At 47.0% G+C, this 24,502-nt stretch overlaps 1 protein-coding gene across 2 annotated transcripts; it reads right to left on the reverse strand.

Moving 5' to 3' along the window:
• Positions 1 to 1,223: 1,223 nt before the first annotated feature.
• LOC142568263 (neprilysin-like) lies at positions 1,224 to 13,442 on the reverse strand. Of its 2 annotated transcripts, XM_075678247.1 has the most exons (3): positions 11,931 to 13,442; positions 7,548 to 7,679; positions 1,224 to 5,498 (listed from the first exon to the last, which is right to left on the reverse strand). In XM_075678247.1, the coding sequence occupies exons 2-3, from the start codon at positions 7,593 to 7,595 to the stop codon at positions 3,435 to 3,437; spliced, it is 2,112 nt and encodes a 703-aa protein (XP_075534362.1). In that variant the 5' UTR covers positions 7,596 to 7,679; positions 11,931 to 13,442; the 3' UTR covers positions 1,224 to 3,434. The 2 variants fall into 2 exon arrangements, with proteins under 2 accessions (XP_075534362.1, XP_075534363.1); XM_075678248.1 differs by lacking the exon at positions 7,548 to 7,679.
• Positions 13,443 to 24,502: the final 11,060 nt, after the last annotated feature.

A 24,502-nucleotide genomic window follows, 5' to 3' on the forward strand; every position in this document is an offset into this window, starting at 1 on the left:
ATGTACTGCGTTTTTGCCCCCACTTTGAGGATGACATGATGAGCCTGAATGCCATCAGCCATCCCATACAAAAACTGTCCCAACTTTCATTCAAATGACTCAACCTAACTGTGATAGGCTAGCAATTTTCTTGTTTGGATATGCTGTTCAGTTTGTGCATGTTATAGTGCAGGCATACCACCAATTGAGTTAAGCATTGTGAAAATCAAGTACACTACATTGCCTGCTTAAGCACATGAACATTAAGCAACAAAATCTTTTTCTGCTCATGCAGTGACCTACAGCTGCAAAGAAAGACACAAAGACAGTGCAGACGTGTAGGTAATATCAAGTTTTGATGCAGACATAGTAAGCTGTGGTGAAGAATGAAGTGTAATCTGTGTTTCCACTTCTGCATGAATTTTGTGGAATAAACCATTGCAAAATGAATGTGTGGCATCAGCAACAGATAGCCAGGCACTATCACAAAAAGAAGCAAAATAATGCTGGGGAGTGGTTGTCGAAAGTTGCAGGTTCTGGAGGAGAGAGACAAAACGACAAGACTGCATCAATCAATTGGACATGACTGAAGGCATGCACGGTATGTCGAGCAAGAAGCGGATAGAAGGAGTATTAAGGAAACGCATGAAGGAGAAGTCCGACAGTGTGTGAAGGCAAGAGCATCACATAAAAAGAAAAATTTGAAGAAAGTAGCAAATGAATAAGGAGATCGGATGCCAAGGAGCAAGCATTTTCTGCTAGAAATGTTATTGCTCTCCTGTTCGCCACATAAGCATTGCGGATTAAACGAAGTCTCACTGTTTCGTGCAATGCGTTTGTCACTGGCTGACCACAAATGAATCGCTGTGTAATGAGCATTAAAAATTTCTTTTCAGCTCCTACTTTGTGATTGATGAGCCGGCTGTGTTTATATAGGTGCGGATCCACCTCCAGAGGGTCATCACAGAATTGCATTTTTTTTACAGGAGCGTGGACGCCTGCATAAATAGTGTTTTTTGACTGACTGCACATGTTACCAGGCTTTTTATCAATCTTTTAAATCACCCACACAGGCGTACGTTATGCTCTTCATTTAGTACAGAGGGTTAAACATCGAAAAAATGATGCAGCTCAAATAGGTTGAACGTGTATGCGTTTTCTATCCGCAGTGACGGACAACATGGCTCGAGCGTTGAATACCGTTTGCCTAAAGCCAGCTTCGAAGCCAGCAATGAAGCATGCGCATTGTATTGCGGCAAAGTATACCAAGAGTGAAAGCGGCCACTATGATATACGTGCCCACTTGCCGTCACGTCTCCTGCCGCAGTACAAGCACGGAGACGCCGAACAAGTGTACTGGCAGGCATTCAGAGTATTTCGCATGCGGTTGTAGCGATCTGAGCCCTTGTTTCGTCCACACAGAGCGCCCCGTATATGAGCTAGACATCGTAACAGCCGGGATTATTCAACGATCTACGGCTCAGATTGCATGGCGACGCAAGTACACACATACACATACAGAGTACAAAATTTTTATTCCCACGAATCTCCAAGTGTGTTGTATGCTCAGCTACATTAAGAACTAATGCATCGGCACGGCAGTTATCATAAACTGTTTCCGTTCCCGCAATTCCCCTGCAGTGTGTGGTATGCTGACCTTGATCAACGACGCTAATGAACAATGCATCGGCACGACGTAATGCTTTGCCACTAAAGTCATCCGAGAAGACACCTCACTTCCAAAAGTATCCCCTTGCGACTACAAAATTTAATATGCTACCGTCGCAACAAAATAGCAACAAACTCGCCTCGGACGCGGCTTTTTCGCCTTGCCGGTCACGCATCCTGTCGATTCTCTGCAGCAAGCTCGGCTAGGGACAAACGGAGCAAACGGTTTTCTTCCCCGTAGTACCTAAATGACGAGAAATTTTGAGCACCTAAAGTCCCCACATTTCTCTCTCGCAACCACTGCTCCTCGCGCGTGCGCAGAAAGAGCGGTGAAATCCAATTTCGATGTGCTCGTGCTGCTTCAGTACCTGGTGATGCTATGCCGATGCTGCTGCAGGTTTCGCCGGGCTCACAATACTCATATTAGGTCGCAGTTGAGCTGAATGACCCACAAGGAGTCGTAAAATATGTTTTTGAAATATAAAAACAAATTTTAAGCTAAAATTATTGTGTTTTCTTGCAATATGTAACACATTGCTTAACGTGGCCGTTAAGCGAAGGCTAGACTGCCTTGAACATGGCAAGCTAGCAACACTGCGCCGCCGTGACGAGACGCGCGGTTACGCGCGGCAACTCGTGCATCGTTTGGGTGCGCGCCCTCTTCCTCCGTCGGGCGCGACGCGACGTCGAGTCACCGCGGCGTGTGCGGATGCATTGAAACTCGTACGTCTGGTTGAGCCTTAAGACCCGTGAGACGGCGCCGCAAAACACTTTCTTCCAGGAGTTCCACCGCTTTAAACAAACCGTGTCGGTGACGGCGAATCCACTAACAATACTTGGTTCGCCGATGCGTGTAGACATCTCGGCGCCGTTCGGTGGGGACTGTCGTACTGTTGACCTTACAAAGCAAGTCGCCGCCATAGACATCGCGGCGCCGATGGCCTGTTGACACGGCGCATTGTTGTTTTTACAAAGTCAGTCATCGCAGCGGGCCAGGCAGGTTTCGTCGGTCGCTTCTATAGTTCGCCAGCCCCCGCAGGCCGTTCGTAACAACGCTGCGACTGACTTTCATGGCGTTGATCCTGTGCTAAACTACACCTGGTTACGCAAGAAGTTAACGCATGTGGCGACAGGGGTTGAAGTTATGACGCACACACGGTAGCTTCCATCATTAAACGTCCTATCTCGTCTCCTGCGAACTACGAAGACATGCGTGAGCACATGTTCACGATAAATACAAAACGAATTACGGCTGTACAGCTCATTTCTTTCACAGGACTAAGTAGGCCATCTGCTCAATAGTGGCTAAACGCCATTTCACGCGACTGTCTTAGTCACAAGTAAGCGGAAAACGTACACTGACATGATTGCAGTGGACATAAACGTGCGAGGAGTTCATGCGGGCCCAGAGTAGATTTTAACGAAGACGACACGTTTTTACCCCGCGAAATATGCGGGTTATTTGTCATGAGAGCACAACTCAGACCCACTTGAACCATGCGACATTCAGCATGCATAATCCGTCGTTACCTACAGAAAGTATGCAAAGTATGCTTAAATTACGCCTTTAGGCATGCTTATATACATTCTTGCACTCAAGCTTCTTATATACCTTGCGATTTATCATTTGATTACGTGCGTAAATTTATTGTATCCCATGTCATCGGTTCTATAGACAAAATCCGATCAGTAAGCATCAATAATATAGAAATAGTTAGCGCCACGAACACTCGAAGACTGTTCGCAAATGCAAGAAAAAGTGCGAAATAGTGACACAGTGCCGATGGCTAGTTGAAAAAAGAGCATCTTGTCTCCGGGTTCATCGGATCCCGGGGAGCACATTTGAAGGCCCGGGCGAAGTTCGCGAAGTTCGCGACGGCCTTGTTGCAGTCACCCCTTATCGAGCCGAAGGTTGGCGACAGGTTGCAGAGATTGAGGCAGACAGTGATGAAGAACACTTGGTCCTCGTTAAAAGCCATGGTTACGCGGCCGGGATGCGGCGTATCACCAGGCGCCATCTCGTAAGCGGCGTGTGCCACTTCTAGCGCCGGAACTTCCGGAAAGAGACTCTTGCCTGAAGAGGACCCGTGGCACAAGGTCGACCTGTTGGCGATCGCTTCACTCCACCCCTTCGGAGCCCACGAGTGGACATTTCCGTTAGCGTCCACTCTGAGACCTCCTGGGTCTAAAGCTTTCACCAGCTGTAAAGCGTACGAGAAACCCAGCCCGCCATAAAGCATGGCTTTTGTGCCTTGCCCCGAGTACGCAGGCATGCGCAGAGCTGCCGCCGATATGAGCACTCTGTTCATGATATAGTCATACCGAAACAGCGGTTGCATAAAGCTTAGCGGGTAATCCTGGACCTCTTCGTACCTTGGTTGCTCTCGCAGGACACGTTTGGCTTTCATGCTATTCACCCAGTGCTCGACCACGGAGGACTCGTTGGACGAGAAATTGGCGTACATGGCGGTCAGGCCTTCGTCGGTTAATAAGTCTTTGGGTGGCCAGAGGACGACTGTGCTGCTCTGAAGCTTTAACGATGCGGCGCGCGTGAACGATTCATCAGCGAACCACGGAAGGGCGGACACTTTGTTCCGCGCCAGCTGCGTCACGAGGCCAATATAGCCACTGACTGCCTTTCTAGACTGCGCCGTAAAAATTGTAAGAGCCACGAGTGATCTGATGAGCAGCTTGTACGACATTTCAACTCGTGTGGAGCAAAGCCTGCGGCGCCTCACCATGGAATGCCAAGTACCGTCCGTGCTTATCGGCAGAAGGCTGCGGTCTTCAAGCGGAGCAAAGGCTTGAATGAACAACCAGGAAATGTGCAGTAACAGAGAACGCCTGTCAAACTTGGAAAATAGCTTGCCCACAGCCTCGAGGAGGGCCACGTCGCTTGCAACGATGCGATCTGACAGACCGTAACCGCCTTGCACCCGTGCGTTCGCGTTTAGCTCTTCTATCCATCGCTGTGACGACAGATTAGTCGTAATATTGGCTATGTCTTTTAGCAAGAACTCACAAGGTGCGGCTACATCTTTATCAAAAACTTGCAGAAGCTCGGCAAGCACGTTCTGCTCGACATTCTCGATTCTCTCAATTTCTTCCTCACTGCGTCGGGGCTGGCGCACCGCGAAAGCGTCGTGGAACCGATTCCAGTAGGAGACGACGCCCTCCGCTTTGATTGCCGTTTCTTTATAGGCGCCCCACAGCGGAGCAAAGTTACCCGATGCGATTATCAAAATATGCGGCGCTCTTTGAGGCGTCCTCCGTGCTTTCAGCTGAAACCAGACATCGAGTCGCCAGTTGTACGCAAGGTCCACAAGGACGCCCAGTGGACTGGCGTTAGGGAGTGGCTCGTCCGGCCACGGTATCTTTCTGTCGAGCATGAACTGCCTCAACAACGCCGCCGAAGACCCGCTAGCGCTGCTGTTGGTAAGACAAGCCTCGAACATTGCCTGCGCCTTCCTTGCGGCCGCAAAATGTTTGGGGCCTTCGACGATCATTGTGTGGAAGACGTTAAACCACTCCTGGATAGCGTACGTGGCCAGGGCCGAGCCGTATGCATAAGGGTCGCTCGATGGCTTCCACTTGGAGCAGACGTACGCCTCGAAGTCGCTGCACGGATTCACCGTCCAATTGACGTTCACCAAAAAGAGTTGCGCATAGCCACGGCACTGGGGGTTTCGACACATGCCGTCGTCCCGCTCCTGGTACCACGGATGAAGCGTCGATCGAATGTAGGCCACCAGCGCGGTGATCACCAGCACCATTGCCAAGCATGCCACAGCCATGGCCAACACCACCCGCGGACCGACGGCAGCCGGTTCGGCAGACGCCGCGTCTGCAAGCTGCAATGAAGAAGCGCGGTATAGTTAGGCGGTGCCGATCGAGGAGCAAGTTTAGTCCTTCTGCTGGGCATATATACTGTCTCAGCACTATACAGAAGGAATAGTAAGTTGCTAGATCCAAGCCAGACTTTATTTACTTATTTATTTATTTATTTGTTTGTTTGTTTATTTATTTAGCAAACGGTCGTTGTTACCAACTAGCCGAAACCTGCGACAGATGTGTTGTTTTTGTTGTTGTCGGATACGTGTAAGATATTCGCGTCCACACGCAGCACTGGTTGCTCCCATTCTCTGGCATAGCGAACTTGCATAAAGAAATGGCACAAATGTTACGCAAACAACAACGAATCTATTACAGAAACACTAGTCCTAGAGTTCACAACCGTCGCTGGGCAGGTGCAAACGAGGTCGGCATCCTGTTTGTATATCATCTGCATCCACAAAGCGAGGAGACGTACCGTTCTCTTTTTTTTTTCCAAGATGGCAAACCTATTGATTCTACAAGAGACCATAGCGGGAGAGGGCCCCTGCGGATTAGTTTTGACCAACTGAACTTAGAACACACCTAAATCTAAGCACACAAGCGAGCACAAGACGGTTGAAGTACACATCGTTAACGGAGCACTAACACGACTGTTCTTCTCAACCTTTAATATGTCATGCTCGTGCATTGCATGTGGCCGCATTCCGATGGGCAGACGAAATGGAAAAAAATCGCTCGTTAAAAAATTATGGGGTTTTACGTGCCAAAACCACTTTCTGAACATGAGGCACGCCGTAGTGGAGGACTCCGGAAATTTCGACCACCTGGGGTTCTTTAACGTGCACCTAAATCTAAGTACACGGGTGTTTTCGCATTTCGCCCCCATCGAAATGCGGCCGCCGTGGCCGGGATTCGATCCCGCGACCTCGTGCTGAGCAGCCCAGCACCATAGCCACTGAGCAACCACGGCGGGTAAAAATCACTCGTATACTTAGATTTCGATGCACATGAAAGAACCCCAAGTGGACAAGATTATTCCGCCATCCCGCACAACGGCGTGCACCTCATAATCATATCGGGGTGCTCGCGCTTGGGACGCTGACTGATAAAGCTAATCAGGCGTTCTCGTGCAGAGCGCGCAAAATCGCCCGCTGCGCTAAGCGACACAGAAGCAACAGCTCGCGCGCGAGATCGTCACCGGTAGTGCGCCACTCACTAAAAGCGCAGGAGAGAGAGAAAAAAAGAGGAGCGGGAGCCCGTAACTGTATTCGTCACGCGATCCTTCGGCTCCGGTGTGGGAGAACGCAGGGAAGGAATTTCGCTTGCGGAGGCTAGTTTGGGAAAGCGGAGAGAGTGTCTGTGTTGGTGGTGTCGCTCACCTCATGAAAGCATGCGCTCGTGGCACTTCAGATATTTTTTTTTAATTTGAAAAAAAATTATTACGGTATAACACTCCTTAGAGAGCTCGTAGCAACTTCCAGCGTAAAACAAAAATTTGCTATGTGGCCTGGTGAGAAGCCTTTTAAAAGAAAGCTTTACTTCAGGAGCTCCTCTCTATACGTGGGTTTGGAGAAATCGCTTTGGCTCGGCACCTGCAAGATCGGGTCTCTTGCGTTTGACGAGGTCTGTCTCAACAAATTTGCCTAATGGTGAAAATCCTCTAGCTACTAGAAAAGCATGACATGATCATGAATACCAGTTGGGCCCCATTCTCGCGCGAAGTACGAGAATTAAAAATATTTATTTTTCCCAAGAACGGTTCGCGACTGGCTCGTAATCTTTGCCATCAAGTGCTTTCGAATCATAGGACTTCACAACCAGGTCACACAAAAAAAGTCACGTGAACTCTTCTCCACTGTCTCGCACTCTTTGCCGGCCATCTTTGCCGGCGCCGTCTGTAGCAGCGAAACAGCGCCTAAATTCACATTGGCTGCGACGCGACGTCCCGAGCGCGCCTCTACCGAGCAAAGCGGGCGAATCGGAACACCGCCACAGACCCCCTTACTCTTGTAGCTATGAAGGATACGAATTGTAGCGAAGAAGAACCGCCGGTCAGTCAGGCGCACCTCTATCGTTTTATATCCAATGAAGAAGTGCCCATCAGCCAAACGCATCGCCAGCGTTCACGTACGGGTCCGATTATGACAGTACGAATGGTGAAACCTCCGCACCGTGTTCGAACTCCCTTTTTGAGTACCCTGCAAAAAAAATTCGAGGACACGTAAGCACTTGTGAACAGTGAATGTGAAAGCATTGATGTCCAACTGAACGCCGCTGAGCCGTCCTTCGAGATAATAGAGACTTTTAGCCTGTCCGCTATTCCGGAAAACGGGAACGGTTTGGGCGTATTGCCGGATTTGCGGGGGCGTAAACGTGAGCGGCCAGAGCAGTGCAGCCGCCTGGTAGCGTAGAGTTCAACCAGACAAACGCAGTGCTAGAACTGCAGTAACCCACTGTATCCTGCTTCGCTAGTAGTGCAAATTTTTGGCAGCGGCGTAATTGTGAACACGATTACGCACTGTCGAAAATTTACACAAGCAGCTAAGCAGAATATAGTAATTAGCTTTATGTTTGTGTGGTTGAGCCTTGCGCCACCAGCCGGCGCCACCAATCTGGCCGCTCACGTTTACGCCCCCGCTAAACCGGCAAACCGCCCGCGCTTGCCGGAATATCGGACGCGCTAAAAGTCTCTAATAACTCCTCGCGGGCGGGAGAGCGCGTTGAGACGCTTGGCCAACGATTGGGGCGCTTTGATTTGACCAAGGCACAGTTAGAACGCAGGCAAGGGCTTGTGCGGACAAAGAACGCGCGGATGACGCAGGTTTGCGAAAGCGAGGATGACGTGGCGTCGCGGCGATGCGCTCTCCCCTCACGCGACACCTAGCGCGCTTTCGCGGCAGCAGCTGTTCCCTTTCCCCCGCTCTGCTCCGTCGAGGCGCGCTTGTGAAGTGGCGTGGCAGCCAATGGGAATTTAGGTGCCGTCCTTCGCTAGTCCAGACGACAGACACCGGCTTTATCAGTGAATGGGCCATTTGGTGCTTTCGCGTCAATAAACACTCTGACGGAATCAAATGTAAGTTGGGGTTTTGAGAAACCCTCTAAACGCTGCGACAATTTTACGTGACCTGTAAGCTCATGTAATACATTTGTCTCTCAGTTTTTTTTAGCATTTGCAGTTTACAGGACTGCTATATTTGCTTTTGGTGCAAATTTATGGATTTGTAAACTTTGTGCTTCCTAAATGAACAATTTCCGGCACTATCTCTAAAAAAGAAAAATTGAGCACTTAAGTCAAAATTCTGCTCCCCGCCGTATAGGTAGAATGGGGCTATTTCGCTTTAGTGCAACAAAGTTCAAACGAGATCAGTTCTGTGTTTCAAATGTACTTTAATAGGGAAGTCGGAGTTAGCCCGGAAGTAAGGTTGCCTCTTAAACAGGCATGCTCTAATGAGTATAGTACACACTGCGGGGTTATTCAATAGAACTTTCTGTTATGCCAGCTGGTCAGGCTCTCTAAGGCACCGCAAAGATTCTTCTCTGCTGTGGAAAAGTCGTGCGTACGGCAAGCAGGCCGGTGTATAAACAGCTATCTAAGGAAGCATCGAACAATTAAAAAGAAAAGAAAAAGGAGACGCACACCTCACATTTCTTTGCATTTGTGTAAGCTTTGTTTTTCCAACGTGGGAGCACTGGGCAGAAAAAAGAACCAAGGAGCTCGTGTGCACATGAATTTATTTATTTATTTATTTATTTATTTATTTATTTATTTATTAGCGAACAACAGGGCGTGTATATGTAAACTTCCTTCGGAAATTGCGTTTATCTGAGAGACGTCTGTGAGAGAAACTGTCGTGGCGTCAATAACATATGTGATGTGGCACGCGCGTTGTATACATATACATAGAAATAGAACGGTGTCCATCTGTCACGCATTAAACAGTTGGGGGAAGTGACACTCCTCTGTCCTTCCCGCCCTTTTCAAGTAAAATTTCCCGCGCCTTATAAAAAACCACGTTCTACTATTTTGTTTCTGTCATATTAGTAAAGATTTTGAAACATGGAGATCAAGACTTTAAAACACGACCTACTGTATAAAGGGCGACCTGCGCATCCCGTGGTCGCCTACGGCAGCGCGCGGCCGAAGAAATACCACGTGATCATTGAGTAGGGACCAAGCGTGCCGGTAGAGGCCGCCAGTGCTCACCCTCACAGCAACGCCCGAAACGCTCCGGCCCTGCCTTTAGGAGTACGGCGATGACGGTAAAAATTCGCAGAGGAGCTGCAGTAAACTCGGCATTTCACATTATTGACAGGGTGCGGCTAGAAAAATCCGCGTCGATACATGCGATACACGCCCCAGATATTTGGTATCTTCGCTGTGCAGTGCAATGAAATATTAAACTGCTTTGAAGGCGCGGCCGCGCGGCTGCTAGGATTGAAATAGTGTAATCCCTTAGAGCTTTTTTTCCCCTCATTGTCTGCTAAAATGTTGGTTAGTGCTGCGGTGCCAATAAGGTCTGGTGCGCACTTTCCGCGCTAGCCGAGGTCTGAGCGCGCCCGCTCTTTATTCTCCCGTAGGTTTCGCTAGTCCCGAGCCGGACGCAATGAACGCACTACGTACCGCTTTGCAGGGCCCACACGTTCATTTGCTGCATTCGGCACATTCACTGAAGTGACGTGCCGCTGAGAGCGCGGCAGAACGTGAGTGGTTTTAATTGCAGTGCATGCCACAATCGTAAAAATGTGCTGTTATTGACGTATTTATTTACGCCACTTTACCAAATGATAACGAAAGTCTAGCTTGAAAAATTCCAAGGGCGCTTTATTGTGCCATCACACAGATAGTCACTACACTTTAAGCACTTTTCTGGAGTTGGGCTTTTGAAACGAAAAGCTTCGCTACGTTAGTCGACACCACGCTTCGCGCGAGCCGGCGTATGTCGGAATTGGCTCCGTAAGCGTGTTCGGAGTCGGCGCAGGTGGCCACTGCCGCGCGCTATGCGTCGTCGTTTGACGTTCGCCGCAAGCGCGTGTTTATCGCGGAGGCCGACTATATAACCGCTTGCCAGAGAACAGGCGTGCGCATTCACCATGGTAGGAGAAGATAGTGACACTACCGATACAGAGAGCTGTGTTTATGGCTGTACAGAAATCGCAAGACAATATGCCCAACAACGATGAATAAAGATTAATAATCCTGCATAACTTATGGTATATATCATTCATAAGCAATTTGCATCACTACACAAGGCACACGTATAGCATAACCATAAGCTTACCAAAGCATATCCATAAGTGAAACCATAAGCATATATAACCATAGGCTAAATCATAAAGCATAAGCTAAACCGTAAGCCATATCCCTAACTTAAACCATAAGCATATCCATAAGTTAAACCGTAAGCATATCCATAGGCTAAATCATAAAGCATAACCATAAGCTAAACCATAAGCATCACCGAACATTTTCGCTTCGAGATATCCAGGCTTAACCATAGCTAAGCCCCAGCCATTTTTTTGTTGTAATCAAGATCTAGCGACACCAACAGATCACCAAGCACTCAGCTAATCGATTGTTTCGCGCGCGTGCGTTTGCGCACGTCCTTCCGTGCTCTCGCTGAAAATGCTTGCTGCCCGTACATGCGGCCGGCCACGGGGTTGGGGTAGGTGGGGGTGAGCACTAGCGCCACTGTTCGCGGCGGCGGTTTGGAAAACTAAAAAAAGCCACACAAGCAAAAGCAAATCAGCGGCGCTGGCGCAGCGCCGCACGCGCAGGTCGCCCCTTATACAGTAGGTCGTGCTTTAAAAAATACAAGAAGGAACTACGCCGTATATAAGTATATATTTACTGCTAAAGTGCCTGATGTCCTGTGTTGTAAGGTCAGACTGCAGCGCAGTGTAATACCTTGACGGACGCCAGCATGTTGTAGTAAACTTCAACGCCCGCGCTAGTCGCTCAGGTCAGATTGCGATGTGTTTCAAGTATACGTACACGGGACCTCAATGTGCCGTAACCACACCTACAGGCCCGCTCTTGACAGGCCTGCGGAGCTTGAGTGCACGAACTGGATTGGTGCTTACGGCAAGTTTCTATCGTCAACAACAAAACTTCAGTGTGGCATCCTTCCTTTGAGTGCACATTTCTGTCACGGTCTTTCGCTCATATTAGCCAAGTACGCTGAACTGGAGAGAGGCATTTCCTATCAAGCAACCACTGACGACCAGCGAGCAGTGATGGTTGACATCTTTACAGCAAGTGTGGTCGCGTAAAAAGCAAGGGTGTCTTTGCAAGCAATATCTTTCTTTTTTTTTACGTGTCACGCACTCTAGCGATTTCTCTGCACTGTAGAAGTGAGCAGCATCCTCGGGTCCTCCCCCATGTCACCACGTTTCCGGGTGCACAGCGCGCGACAGTGCACCGTTACGGCGGACGCGAAGCGGCGACTCACGGACTCGGCCGGTCTCTTCCTCTTGCTTCGCCGCGGCCCCATGCTGTTCACACCAACGGACGATTTTCTCCTGGAAGGAGGCGCCTGCCCGGTGGTGGCCTCACGTGCCCCCGACGGCAACTCTGTCGCCGCCCCACCTCCTTGAGGCGGCTCCCGTTCGCCGCCTTTTCGGATCCGCGCGCGTGAGGAAGTCGAGAATCAGGCCGCACGGTTTCTGCCAAACGTAATAGGCTCAAAAGCATACGCTGCTATACAAAGAAGTGCGGAAGCCAGCGCTGTGAGAGACCTGAACGTTGGGGGAAAAAACCATGTCGAAGTGGCTCAAATGTTCAGAAGCACTGCTATAAGGTTATGTAATTCATCACGTAACTTCAATCCAGTTTCAACCGATTGCCGAAACAGATGCTTTCCACATAGCAGCTACCGTATGCACGATCGGTACTCCGCCACCTTCGTTTCGTTACATAATGAAAGCTGTCAGGCAGTCGGCGCCTGCAAAACGCGCCGAACTGCTAGGTGCGCCAGCTTCAATGGTGGGCGATGCACTGGCGAACAGCTGCTAGCCAGCTGAAGATCAGAAGGCGCACGGCCGACCGAGACACTGATGTTTTGGATTCCCCCCGTCTCACATTAATCCTGTTTACCTTTACGTGGGATGCCAGCTGCTCGCCATGACCTCACCAATAAGAGTGACGCCTTTCTTCGATCAACACCTGGTATAGCGCATTATCTCCGTTTGTATAACGCGATGCGCGGGCAAAGTAATGCGACACTCTACTGTATAGCACATATGCAAACACGACTATTGATAGTCCATCACGCTTCCATGGGGACATAGAGCGCGAAAGAAACGTGTTCAACGTTCAACAGAAACGTTCAACGCACATCGAAAAAAATAAATGAGGTGAAATTTGGACAACGCGAGGGATAAACTGCGCTCGTGCACGTTACTTTACAAGGTTAGTCTGCAGGCGAGACATTCTGCGATCCTTCGTTACAATACGGGGGCAGAGACCTCGCCTTTATATGCATCGAGTACGGGCGCCATTACTCCATTTGCAGCGTTCGCAAAGCGTCAGCACTGCATACACGTTGTTTTAAAGAGCTATCGAGCTGTTCAACGAAAAACAAAATTGAGAAAACACGGCGCAAGAAACGATATTAAGACCTAGCTATGGCGTTCGATTGTCAGACACCTGACGGCCAACCACCGCAGATATTATAATTGTATATTGCACTTTCTTGTTTTCTTTTATCGCTTTTGTTTTTCGTTGAACTGCTTGGCCAAGGTTAGCTGGGACACTTTATGTACGGCGCTTTGAAAACGAACAGTGCACGCTAATATACGGGGTATGAGCATGCTTTGTGCAAAAATTTTCAACCACACAGCACAATTATAAAACCATAGCTAGAGATTGCGACAGAAACTTACCGCTCGTGACGTTCAAGGATTTAGAAAAGGTATACGAGGAACTCAGCACGCTTGCCCCCACAAGCCCAGGAATATTACGACCCCCCCCCCCCCCCCCCCAATGAGGTGCATATATACAGTTGCACTTTTATGCACTGCGTGTCCTTAAACGCCAGATTAACTTAGTGTGTCTTTAAAGCATATACTACATGCCAACTAATCCTAATTTTTCGCTAAGTTTACAAATTCCGGATTGTTTTATAATTTTACGAATCTTGCACCAAGTTTTACGACAAATAAATTTTTTTCTCGAAAAACTTTACCTGTGTTGGGGCGTCGCAGGATCGCAAAATATGCGTACAAAAATAAATTGTGAGTTTACCTGCGTTGCGTTCTTCTGGCAGAACAAGTTGTCACATGCCATAGGGTAAAAGTTTATTAAGACAGCTTCCTGAAGTAGGTCAAAGTGGCAACAGCAAGATAGAGAGCGAGAGATGGAAATCAAGGAGAGTAAAGACATGAATGTCAACTTCCGGCTTGCTACCCTGCGCTGAGGGTGAGGGAAAGCGGGAGCAGAAAGAGGGAAAGAGTGAGCCCTGCGTGAACGCGAGAGCTTGCAGAGATTTAAAAACGGTCACTCAGGCCGGCGGTCTTCAAGAGTGGCACTATAATGCGCAATTTTTTCTTTTTCCTTTTCTTTCTTCCGCCAGTGGCGGATGTGGCTTTAGTCCGACTACTTCTGACTCGGAAAATGGTCTCGAGTTCAGCCGATTTCAAGTTTTCCGGAGAAGGAGAAGCGTTGGCCACTGTGCCGTTGGCACAGCGGTTACTCAATTATTTCCTCGCGCTTACGGGAGTTTAACGTCGAGCGATCGTCCATTTTAGAACGGTAAGGGGTTGGCGTTCATAAACGCCACTCCCAGCCATAAGCGGTGCAGTGATGCTACTTCGAACTGGATGAAAAAATCATTGTGATCTAAAAGCTATGTGTTGCTTGCTACTCTTCTTTGTTCAAAAAAAAAAAAAGGCTTGCGGCTGCTTGTGTGCCGCATATATAACGGTATATCATTGTAACTAAAGTTCACGTGTATATCCCAAAACGTGTATACTTGTAGGGCAAACATTAAAGAAATGCATGCTTTCACCCAGCCCTGCCCGTCCCGTTTGTGTCTGCGGAATTCTTACGAGTCTTAAAGTCCACAGGTTTACAGGTATGTAAATCAAGAGGCAGACTAAAGGACACCACCGAAGCAGATTACACATGCTGGGGAAGTATCCGTTCAAAGAGCTCTTCCCAGAGAACAATGGCCGTCATCAAAGCCGAATGCCAAAGTTCCCTTCTAAAATTTAACGAGCCAATGTCGGCGCCGATTATGTCAATGTGACCTCACTGATGCAACCTATTTACGCACACTAAATAAGGCCGCTTTCACGCAGGAAATGTTCCCAGAAAGATGCCACGCTGTATTTTCTAAGTTTAAAATCTGCCTTGTGGTTTTCCTTCCTTAAAGGGACACTGAAGTGAAGAATGATTTCTTCTGCATCAATAAATTACCGTTCTACAACACCAAAAACACCACTGTTACAATGATAAGACGTTTGGTACGCCAGAAAAAGCGCAAGAACGAAATACGGGTGGCGATGCCTACTTGAGTTCCCGCACCTGCATGGGGGCTGTGACGTCTTGAATTTTGATGGCATCTTCTAGGGCCTACTAATTTATATAGCGGTACAGACTGACTATATTGTGTTCTAAAGGAACCAAATATTAAACATGGCAAGTTTCGGGAACCTTTATACAGCCAACGCGGCCCAAATGCGAAAACATACTTCGGAATCCCTGACGTCACGCTGACGTACCGGCACTGGGGTATCGGCGCTAAATTCAAATACTGATACTTGGACCTTCATTTTCTCATCTAACAATCAAACAATTTTTTTAAATGACTGCCTGCAGGGTTATCAAACAATGCTTCATTAGTATAAACTGATTTATTGTTTCGCTTTAGTGTCCTTTTAATGACTTACGAAGATACTAGCTCATTATTAAGACTGACCTGTACAGTACTTAAGCTCTTTGATCTGCTTGCTCTCCAATGTCCCTTCAAGAAGCACACACAGGAATATCCCTTTGCATAACCTTTTCAAACAGGAAATTTCCTTTTGATTTTAGACTAGGAATCAATGGCAAGAAAATTCCGAGTTCAAAAGAATTTAAATTGATAGGCCACACACACAACAAAAAATTTTTAATCGGAAGCCAAGATTTAAACAACTTTTTTTTCCCGGAAAAGCATGTCTTATTTAGCTTATTCAACTATTTATAGCAAAAAAAAATGGCTCATTTGATTTTTGGATAGGTAATGTTTATCAAAATGTGGAAAAAGTGCTAGTCGCGCCCGCAGTGTTAAGCAACTAATCATTTGATAGACTTTGTAAAGCTTTGGCATTTATGTAGCTAAGTGGTGGACCTGTGCAATGAACTAGGATAAATGCAATGTGATAAATATTAAGAAAGGAATGTTCGAAAAAATAAGCAAAGAGGGAAAAATGCCAATTTGCACCAAATTTATCTCCAAACTGAGCTGTAGATGCAAAAATATTGCATCAATTTTTTTTTTGTTCTAGACATGCACACACGTCTATGCGAGGAATGAGTGCAACATTTCATATAAAAAAATGTTCATTAATGAAAGGTATCAAAGTTTGCGTAACATGGGGTGGAACAAAATCTTGTTTTGAGAAAAACGTAAACAAATCTTCAAACCGTGTGAAAGATGTCAGAAACAAGACGGAGGCCCAAAATGCACCAACTTCATAGCTGGGTCCCCCATGAGCTGCTCTAGAGTCTCCTTCTGTTGGTGTGCCTACTCGGTGACAACATAACGTGAAAAAAAAAAGTATTTAGAATAATATTTATGTTAAGGGAACAGTACTGATTCTCGGTTCGGGGGCAATACCAAGGTACGTGTTGGAAAACTCACTGTAACTTCCAAACTAACGATAGTTGAAATTTTTTTGCAACATGTAGCTGAATATTTGGGCATACACAAAACGTAAAAAAATCTATTCAGTGAAGGGAAAAAAAAGACTTTTTAAGGTGGGCTACCACGTTAAATATCTCGTCGTAACGATTGCAGACCAACTAAATTGGAATGCTCATCTAGATAACGTATGTGCAGTTGCCTAACGCAAGCTTGGCCAAAACAGGCTATCAGCTGCTGCACCAAGCTCAAAGCTCACAAAACGATCATATGCTCAGCTTTGCCATACGCCAGCGTAATTTAAGATCCTGACCAGCAATATCAAATCAACAAACTCAAACGTGTACAGAGACTAGCAGCAAGCTTCATTTACGCCTCCTGTCGACGCATGCAATCGGTAAAAGTGCACAGCCTGAGTCAAATGGATGCATGCTATGAGTGTACCCTTTGAAAGGGGGCGGTGGAGTTACGCCACCGAGTTCTTGTTCTTATGTTACCTAGTGCCTTGCCTATCTTTTTTTTTTCTTTAAAAGCACAAAAAAAATTCCCGGCATCAACATTTTTGAACCACTATCGGGAAACTTGTTTTTGTACGCCTTCGCTGTTTGTGTCCTCCATACTTTTCTGCCACCAAACCTCCAATCGCCTTTTACTAATCTCTGTTGCGGACATGTTTACTTTCCCCCTGCTAGCCCTGAACCCAATGGCTTCAAGGAGGCGACGGGGAGCCTAAACCGGCAGCTGGGTAGGTATCTTAACATTCTAATAAAACATGTTCCATCGTATCCCTAGCTTTACCGCAGCAACCACATGCTTCTTCTTCCTTCTTATATCTGGCTTTATAAGCACGCGTTCTAAGGCATCCTGATCTCGCTTCGAAAAGTAATGAGCTTTCCTTTGAGTTATCATAAATTGTTTGTTTCCTGATTTCGTTTTTACCTCTTTAGTAGTTACTCATGGCCGATTACTTTTAAGTTGCCGCCACTCAGGAGATTGTCTCAGCCTCTCTGACTTCGTGTTTGACGTTCTTTTTTTGCCATGTTGCTTACTATACCGGTGGCATACTTGCTGGTAAGCTTCCTAGTTCTTTTCCGCTACTGTGATTCAATATTTATCCTGTACAAATACTTAAACATTCTCGCAACCCATTTACTTTCATATTAATGTCTTTCCTCGACATCAATTTTACTATGAGTCCCTCACTTCAAAATTTGTCTAGCCCATATCGCCCTGTACAGCTTCATTTGTAGTCTGCGCTTAAGCGTCCAATGCGAGGCATCCCGCTGACCTTTGGTTACCATCGAGTCCTGATTGTACCTCTGATTTCAAGCAAACAACCGCATTCCCTATTGTAGGTCCCAGAACTATTACACCTTTCCACATACACCGGAGCATCTCGTACCTATTGCATCCCCAAGGCGCTTTGTCTTTAATTGTGGCCGTATTTATCTTCCCCTTTGCTATTATTCTTTTTCCTGTGTTTCCATATATCTGCTGCCTTCGTTTATCCATGCGCCAAAGTATTTGTATACTTTTACCCGAAGCATCTCCTGGCTCATTATTGACACTGTCTGTTCACTGTTTTCATTGAAAACGATAAGACCTTATTTATTGGCGCTAAATTTCAGTCCGAAATTCTCACCTTCGTGTCCACAGGTATTAGCCAGACGCTGAATATTAATTCGCCTGTTAGAAAGCAACACAGTGTCGTCCGCATAAGACAAACCTGAACGCTGTTGCTCTACTATCATGCCCGCCAGTTTGTAAGATAGATTAAACACGATATTGATTTCTTCTAGCGCCCTTTCCATCCTTGCCATGTGCATCATAAACATAAGTGGAGGCAGTCCCTTGGTGATATCAACTTTCTACTTGCTCTTCATCCCTTCCCATTCAACGCAAACGGTATTTTGGGGGTAAATCTCTCTCAAAAGCTGTATACAGTCGTTGCCTTAGCCTTCCCATTTCAAAATATCCCACAAAGTGTTGCGGTCCACATTGCCATGCGCTCAGTTAATGTCTAAAAAGGCCACATACAACGGTCCCCTTACTTATCTGGATATTTCGATACACTGAGCAATAACAAATAAGGCATCAACCAGACACCTACCGATTCTGAAAGCCATCCTGAAGTTCTCCCAATATGCGATTACGTTCTGGCCATGCTTGCAGTTTTAATTGAATCACCTGCGTTGCTAACCTGTATATCACCGATGTAATGGTCAACGGTCTATATGAGTGAGTTGTATCTTTTTTCCTCTTACCTTTATAAATTAAGTTCTTTCTATTTTGTAGCCTACTTTCTCGTATTCCCCTTCCTGTAAGTATTTTTCTAGTGCTTTCAACAGAGCTTCTTTATTTTTTAGTTCTAGTTCATTAATCAGCTTAATGGAAACCTCGTCTAACCATGGGGCTGTGCGCGTAGGAATTTTCTCTTCGGCTTTCTTCCGGTTGAAATTTCTCAGCACCAGCTCCTTTTCCATATGGTTCTCGTTCATGCTGTTTATTTTTCTTCAAAAATAACCTCGTCATTGCTTTGAAATGAATCCACGGTTACTTTTCGGATGTAATTAATGCCACGTCTCCTTTCAGTTTGTTTCCACCTTCGTCTAGGATATGTTGTTGTACTGTTTCTGACTTCCTGCCTAATAAATTAATATGGTTCCAAAATATTAGGTGCAGCCTTGTTTTTCTCACGCATTTCTCACAACCAAAGTTCACTTTCACCTTCAATGTTTGCTTGAAGCAGTATTTGAACCATAGATGTCTTTCTCGCGCTATATTTTTCATCTGTCTGCTTCATCCTGCGGCAACTGCCCGTTCGTTTTTTGTTCTTTTTTTTTTTTGCTTGGCTATGCTCTCGCGATGCTATCTGTCGTTCGCCGATCGCTTCCCGTATCTCACTGTTCCACAAGCCTTTCGGTTTCCTTTTCGCTTTGCAGCAAACGCGTTGCTTCTCTTTCCTTATTTCTCTCGTCATTGCATTTAGAAGCTCACTATATGCCCACCCCTTGATTGGTCATTTGCCAAGTTTGTTCTACTCTTGTGACTATGTTTGTTAATTTTTCAGCGTTCAACTCTGAACTGGCCATTCTTCGCTCCTTGCTCTCTTTCCCAACTACATATCCCATTTACAAAATGATGCCGTTTATGGTCACTCCCTATGCAAGCTATACCCGTCATCGCCAATGAGCATTTCTCTCAATTTACAAATTCCCGCTGTCATCAGACAGTAATCAATGGTCGATTGCCTATTTACGGCTTCCCATGTGGTCTGGCCATCATATTTACACCACGTGCTCACGCTAACTTTGTTACGTTGCTGACAGATATCTAGCATTAACTTCCCGTTCTTGTCGGTATAACCGTCTAAATCCTGTGTTTGGGCATTCATGTCATCTAACAGGATAATTTCGGTCAAATCCGGCTTAAGACAGCGCCGTCTATCCAGGAGAAAAGTTCAAAATAAGTACGCTTGCTATGCGGCCTAAATGTATGCGGCTCATAGTGTAACGGGGCCCTGGGTACGCGGCCAGCAATTATGCGCCCGTTTGCTCTGCCGGGCTTTTTTATGCGGTACTAAACTTTAACAATCGCTAGTACAAAGGGGCCTGCCGTCTGAATGCGACATTTTTTTTATGTGGCACTACAGTTAAATATAACGACCCTTGCTATGCGGCACAAATATACGCGGCCCGTAGTGTGAGTGCGGCTCTTTAAAAAGATTTATGTGACAAATGCTTTTTTTTTCTCCTTTTTTTTTTGCAAAGCAGATCTGCACCATGGCTAGTGCATGACGTTTTGTACATCCACACCGTGTTAGTTCACAAAACGTGGCGCAATAATATTTGAACCCAGGACCGCCGTGTGGATGATGTCTACAACACCCCAAACGGGTACACATGATACGGTTATTTAAGTTGGTTTATGTATCTACAAATAGTCCGCCAAATTTGCAATGACCATGAATAATTGCCATATGAACTAGGCACATTTTTTTCATCTTTTTTTCATTGGAAGTGGATTTGTGTCTACGTGTATGTCCCACCGGCCGCAGTTCCGTGTCCTGCATATATGAATTGATCTTGGCATGTTAACATCAGAAATTCTTGTGCAGCGTGACTGTGCAATGATCACGGTGTTCCACTGCTAAGCGCTCACATCTTTCGTTTTTTTTTCGCGTAGTATAGGTTCCATATATTCGTAAAAGACGAAAAGTAAACACGCCTGTTTGCTGTTCGTGTGTGCACGTTAACAGCCGAGCATAGTTCGTAGCCTTAATTGTGTGGTGTCGCTAATTGCCCAAGTTCTAGTTCGGGAACTTGAACCCCCGAAACCGATTTTTTGAACGATTGCGGCGAGAGCAATATCGCCGATACCGGCGTATGCATATCTCATCCTTAATTCGAGCGCTTGTCTTGTGGCATATTGACACGTGTAGCCACGTAGATGCCACGTAGCTGGACAGAACCAAGGTAATGTTTGTCATCGCTTGGAGATACTTAAATTATTCTTTTTCATTCCACCTAATTAGATAATTAGTCCTAATTCATTATTGAACTTGTCAAATATTATAATTAGATGAAAAGTGTCAATGAGAAAATTGTAGAGCGACACGAAAAACTCCCGATACAGCTGTCTGTTGCTCAACAGGTGCTACATAAGAGGTTTTTTTCCGAGCGCGAAAGAAGCCCGCGAATACACGCAAAATGCCTCGTCCAGTCGCGCGGCAGCACAGGGGTAATTGGACATCGCGGGGAAAGGCCTTCGTCCTGCAGTGTACATAAAAATAGGCTGATGATGATGATGTCAGTTGCGGCAGCCGAAGGCGCAGCAGCACGGCACCGCAATGAAGTTCTTGTTCCTAGCACATTTGATCTGGTCCGCTAACGCACTCGATCAAGCCGCTGGCGCGTACTGCATTTTCGTCGCACTGGCCCGAAAATTGTGATCTGAGAGCGCTGGAAAGAAAAAAACGAACAAAAGCGCAACGCGTGCTTCCACGTGACACGGATTGGCAAATGGGGAGCGGAGGAGGCCATGGCGACAGGAGGCGGCGAGGAGGAGACGCTGAGGGAGAGCGGTGGCGGTAAGATGTAAGTTTTGAAAGATAGAGGGGCTTAGGCACTCTACGCGCCGTCTGTTCACCAAAGCGCTGTATAAGCAGAGGTCTGTCTGCCGCGGCTACTGTTTATCGCGCCCACGCGTCAGCCACGTGCTGCCCTCTCGGTGTCTCCCGATTAGCGAGGCAATCGCGCCACACTTTGCTCCGTTTGCAACGTGCCGCACGAGACGACTGTCCGCGCCAACCAATATATCGCGAAATAAAAACACGTATAGAGCTGCGCTCAAATTTCGCACTAGGAAGTATCCTAATCGTCGGCGAATATTTTTTGCTCTCGCACAATGGTATATCGTGCTTAATTACCCTATCGCGCCTGCTATGTGTACTTCACAGCCGGGGAAAAGGGGGAGAAGGATGTAGTGGAGCCGGTGGTGACGCGAGGAAGGTCACGGCCATGGCGATGAACGTGAGGGGGGGGGAGAGGGGAAGGCGAGGTGATAGCGGTGCTGACGGCAGAGGCTGTGAAGGTGGCGCGAGGGCGGGTATTGATTTGGTATTGGAATCGTGACAGGTTGTGGCGAGCGTTTTCTGACAGGGCTGCCTATATGCGGGTTTTGAGGCATGAGCCTCAAGCGGGCTGCTTGAGGGTGCAAGGTCACGGTTAGGGCCGCTTTTGAGGGCCGCCTATATGCGGCTTTTTCTGCTGAAATGAAAAAAGTACTGGTTGTATTTACAAGATGTTATCCAGTACTTCACTGAAGGTGTACAAACGCCTAGTGTTCTAAAAAAATTGATCCGCTAAAGTTCCTTTGCCATGTTTTCAAACGGTAAATTTGGACTCGTCGTCACATCTTTTCCCATTTGGAAGAATTTCTCCTCGCACCAATCATTGTCATGTATTTTTACCCTATAACTCCCGAGTGGACGCGTACAAATATTCATTCCTTGTACCCAATATAGCAAAAGGGAACAACGTTTGTCCGCAAGTTTTCGCTGATGCTGAAAACTTGACATATTTTGAACGAAATTTATAATTGCACTTTAACCCGCCGTGGTAGCTTAGTGGCTTTGTCGCTGCGCCGCTAAGCACGAAGTGGTCGGATCAAATTCCCGCCGCGGCGGCTGCATTTCAGTGGAGGCAAAATGTAAAATCACCCGTGCACCGTGTATTGGGTGAAGGTTAAAGGACCCCAGGTGGCCAAAATTAATCCGGAGTGTCCCACTACGGGCGTGCCTCATAATCAGACCATGGATCTGGCATGCAAAACGCCACCATTAAATTTTTTTTTCGCTAGTTATATTTTCTCCTCTCTTCTTACGATTGTATATGTATGTTGATTGTGGTTTTGGCACGTAAAACCCCATAATTTAATGTATGTTGACTAATAGCTAGCCGGTTGAAGTTTGTTGTATCTGTGTATTCCACCACGCAACAGCCCGTACTGGCTTGCAGCTATACTATCGTATAAAAAAAATTAAGCGAAGCTGGACTGACGAATTGTACTTCCTAAATACCTAAAGATACAGTCCTGATATGATTGGGGGCTAGAATCAATCTGAAAAGGTGAAAGAACAAAAGGCGTTTGGGGACAGACCACCTTGAAGTTCACTGACTATATCTCTTCAGAACGTCATAAAATTTTAACGGCGTTTTCTCGGGACTAATCATTTGATTGTCGATAGCGTTACACACGTTTGCCAAAAAAAAAAAAAAGATTGCCCAAATAGAAAATAGACATTGGAATCGCGACGTCAATCTGACAGGCCAATACTATGGTTCGGGGACGAAATTAAAAATGCGAGGCTTTATCGTTCCTTTTCATCGCATAGTAACCAAGCTTATCTCAAGCAAAAAATTCAAAAAAGAATATTGAAGGTACGGCTTATCCATCTAATCATTTAACACTGCTCTGTAGTGCCCCTTTAAACTTTTGACGCAGACGGCGCGCACATCTGTTTCGCATTTGCATCCATTCAGACGCTGTCGGGAAGGGCTGTGCTGCTCTTTTCTTTCTTCGTTTCAACTCCCGAAAGCGGATCACTTGCCTGGTCGAGGCCGTACGGTCGCCTGGGGTGCAGACTCGCTAGGATGGCCGTGCGACTCGGGCGCAGGCCCACTCGTGAACGCCGCCCTCGTAGGCTCAAAGGTCATCGCGACGCGGGACCCGGTCGGCGCCGCGGGACCGTCGCGATGTTCGCTGGGCGGCGCCGGGGATGTCGGCGCCTTGCTCGTCTTGCTGCGGTCCGTTGCCGCTGCAGCGCGGTCGCCAGGCGCCTTCGCGGCGGCGGCCGCCGCCGTCTTCAGCCGCTCCATCTTGCTGCGCGAAGCGGCGGACTTTCGGGACGACCTAGTCCCTTTCGGAAGCCCGCGACTGTTAACGTTTGATGAGTCGCGCGGCGACGCTCGCATCGTCTTTTTTGTCTTTGTCTCGATCGTGTTGAACCAGCGTGAACCGCGTCACATTAGTAAGACTGTTGGGCAAATGAATGAGCATGCGAAGGGAATTGATCTTCGTGCGTTGGTTAGGAGTGCATTCTTGCGGGAGCGCCTTATAGGCAGCGCGCCGTAGAAGACACGCAGCGCGGGCACACGTGTATAGGCAGGGCCGGATTAAGAAAAATGGGGGCCCTGCAGGCTAATGCCCATGCAGGCCCCCTTTCCCTATACTGACCCCCACTCCCCCCTGTCGCCTGCTACGCTACTGGAAATATGCCATGTTTCAGTTTAATTCCACCAAATTAAGAAGAACGAAGTGCGATCAACTGGATTATTATTATTGTTATTATTAGAAGGCAAACAACAAAACTTCCTTGAAACGCGTGCTGTTGTAAAGACCAACACATATGTTCACTTTATCGATTAATCTGCATTCTGTTTTCAGCAGAAGTTAGGCTTTAAGGAAAAGTTTAGTGCACTCAAGACGAAAAAGAACGTAGAAAAGACAACACAGCTCAGATGTCGATCCTTTTGAAGCTAGGCTTTGTTTGCATCACTAAGTTTAATCCCGTGAGGAGACGCATGGTTGCATTCAAAACATTCTTTATTAAAATTCAAGCATCAGACTGCAGTAATTGTTATGCATGTTACTATATAAATACGCAATATATATAT

This window comes from Dermacentor variabilis, unplaced genomic scaffold (genome assembly GCF_050947875.1).
Source record: "Dermacentor variabilis isolate Ectoservices unplaced genomic scaffold, ASM5094787v1 scaffold_18, whole genome shotgun sequence".
NCBI lineage: Eukaryota > Metazoa > Arthropoda > Arachnida > Ixodida > Ixodidae > Dermacentor > Dermacentor variabilis.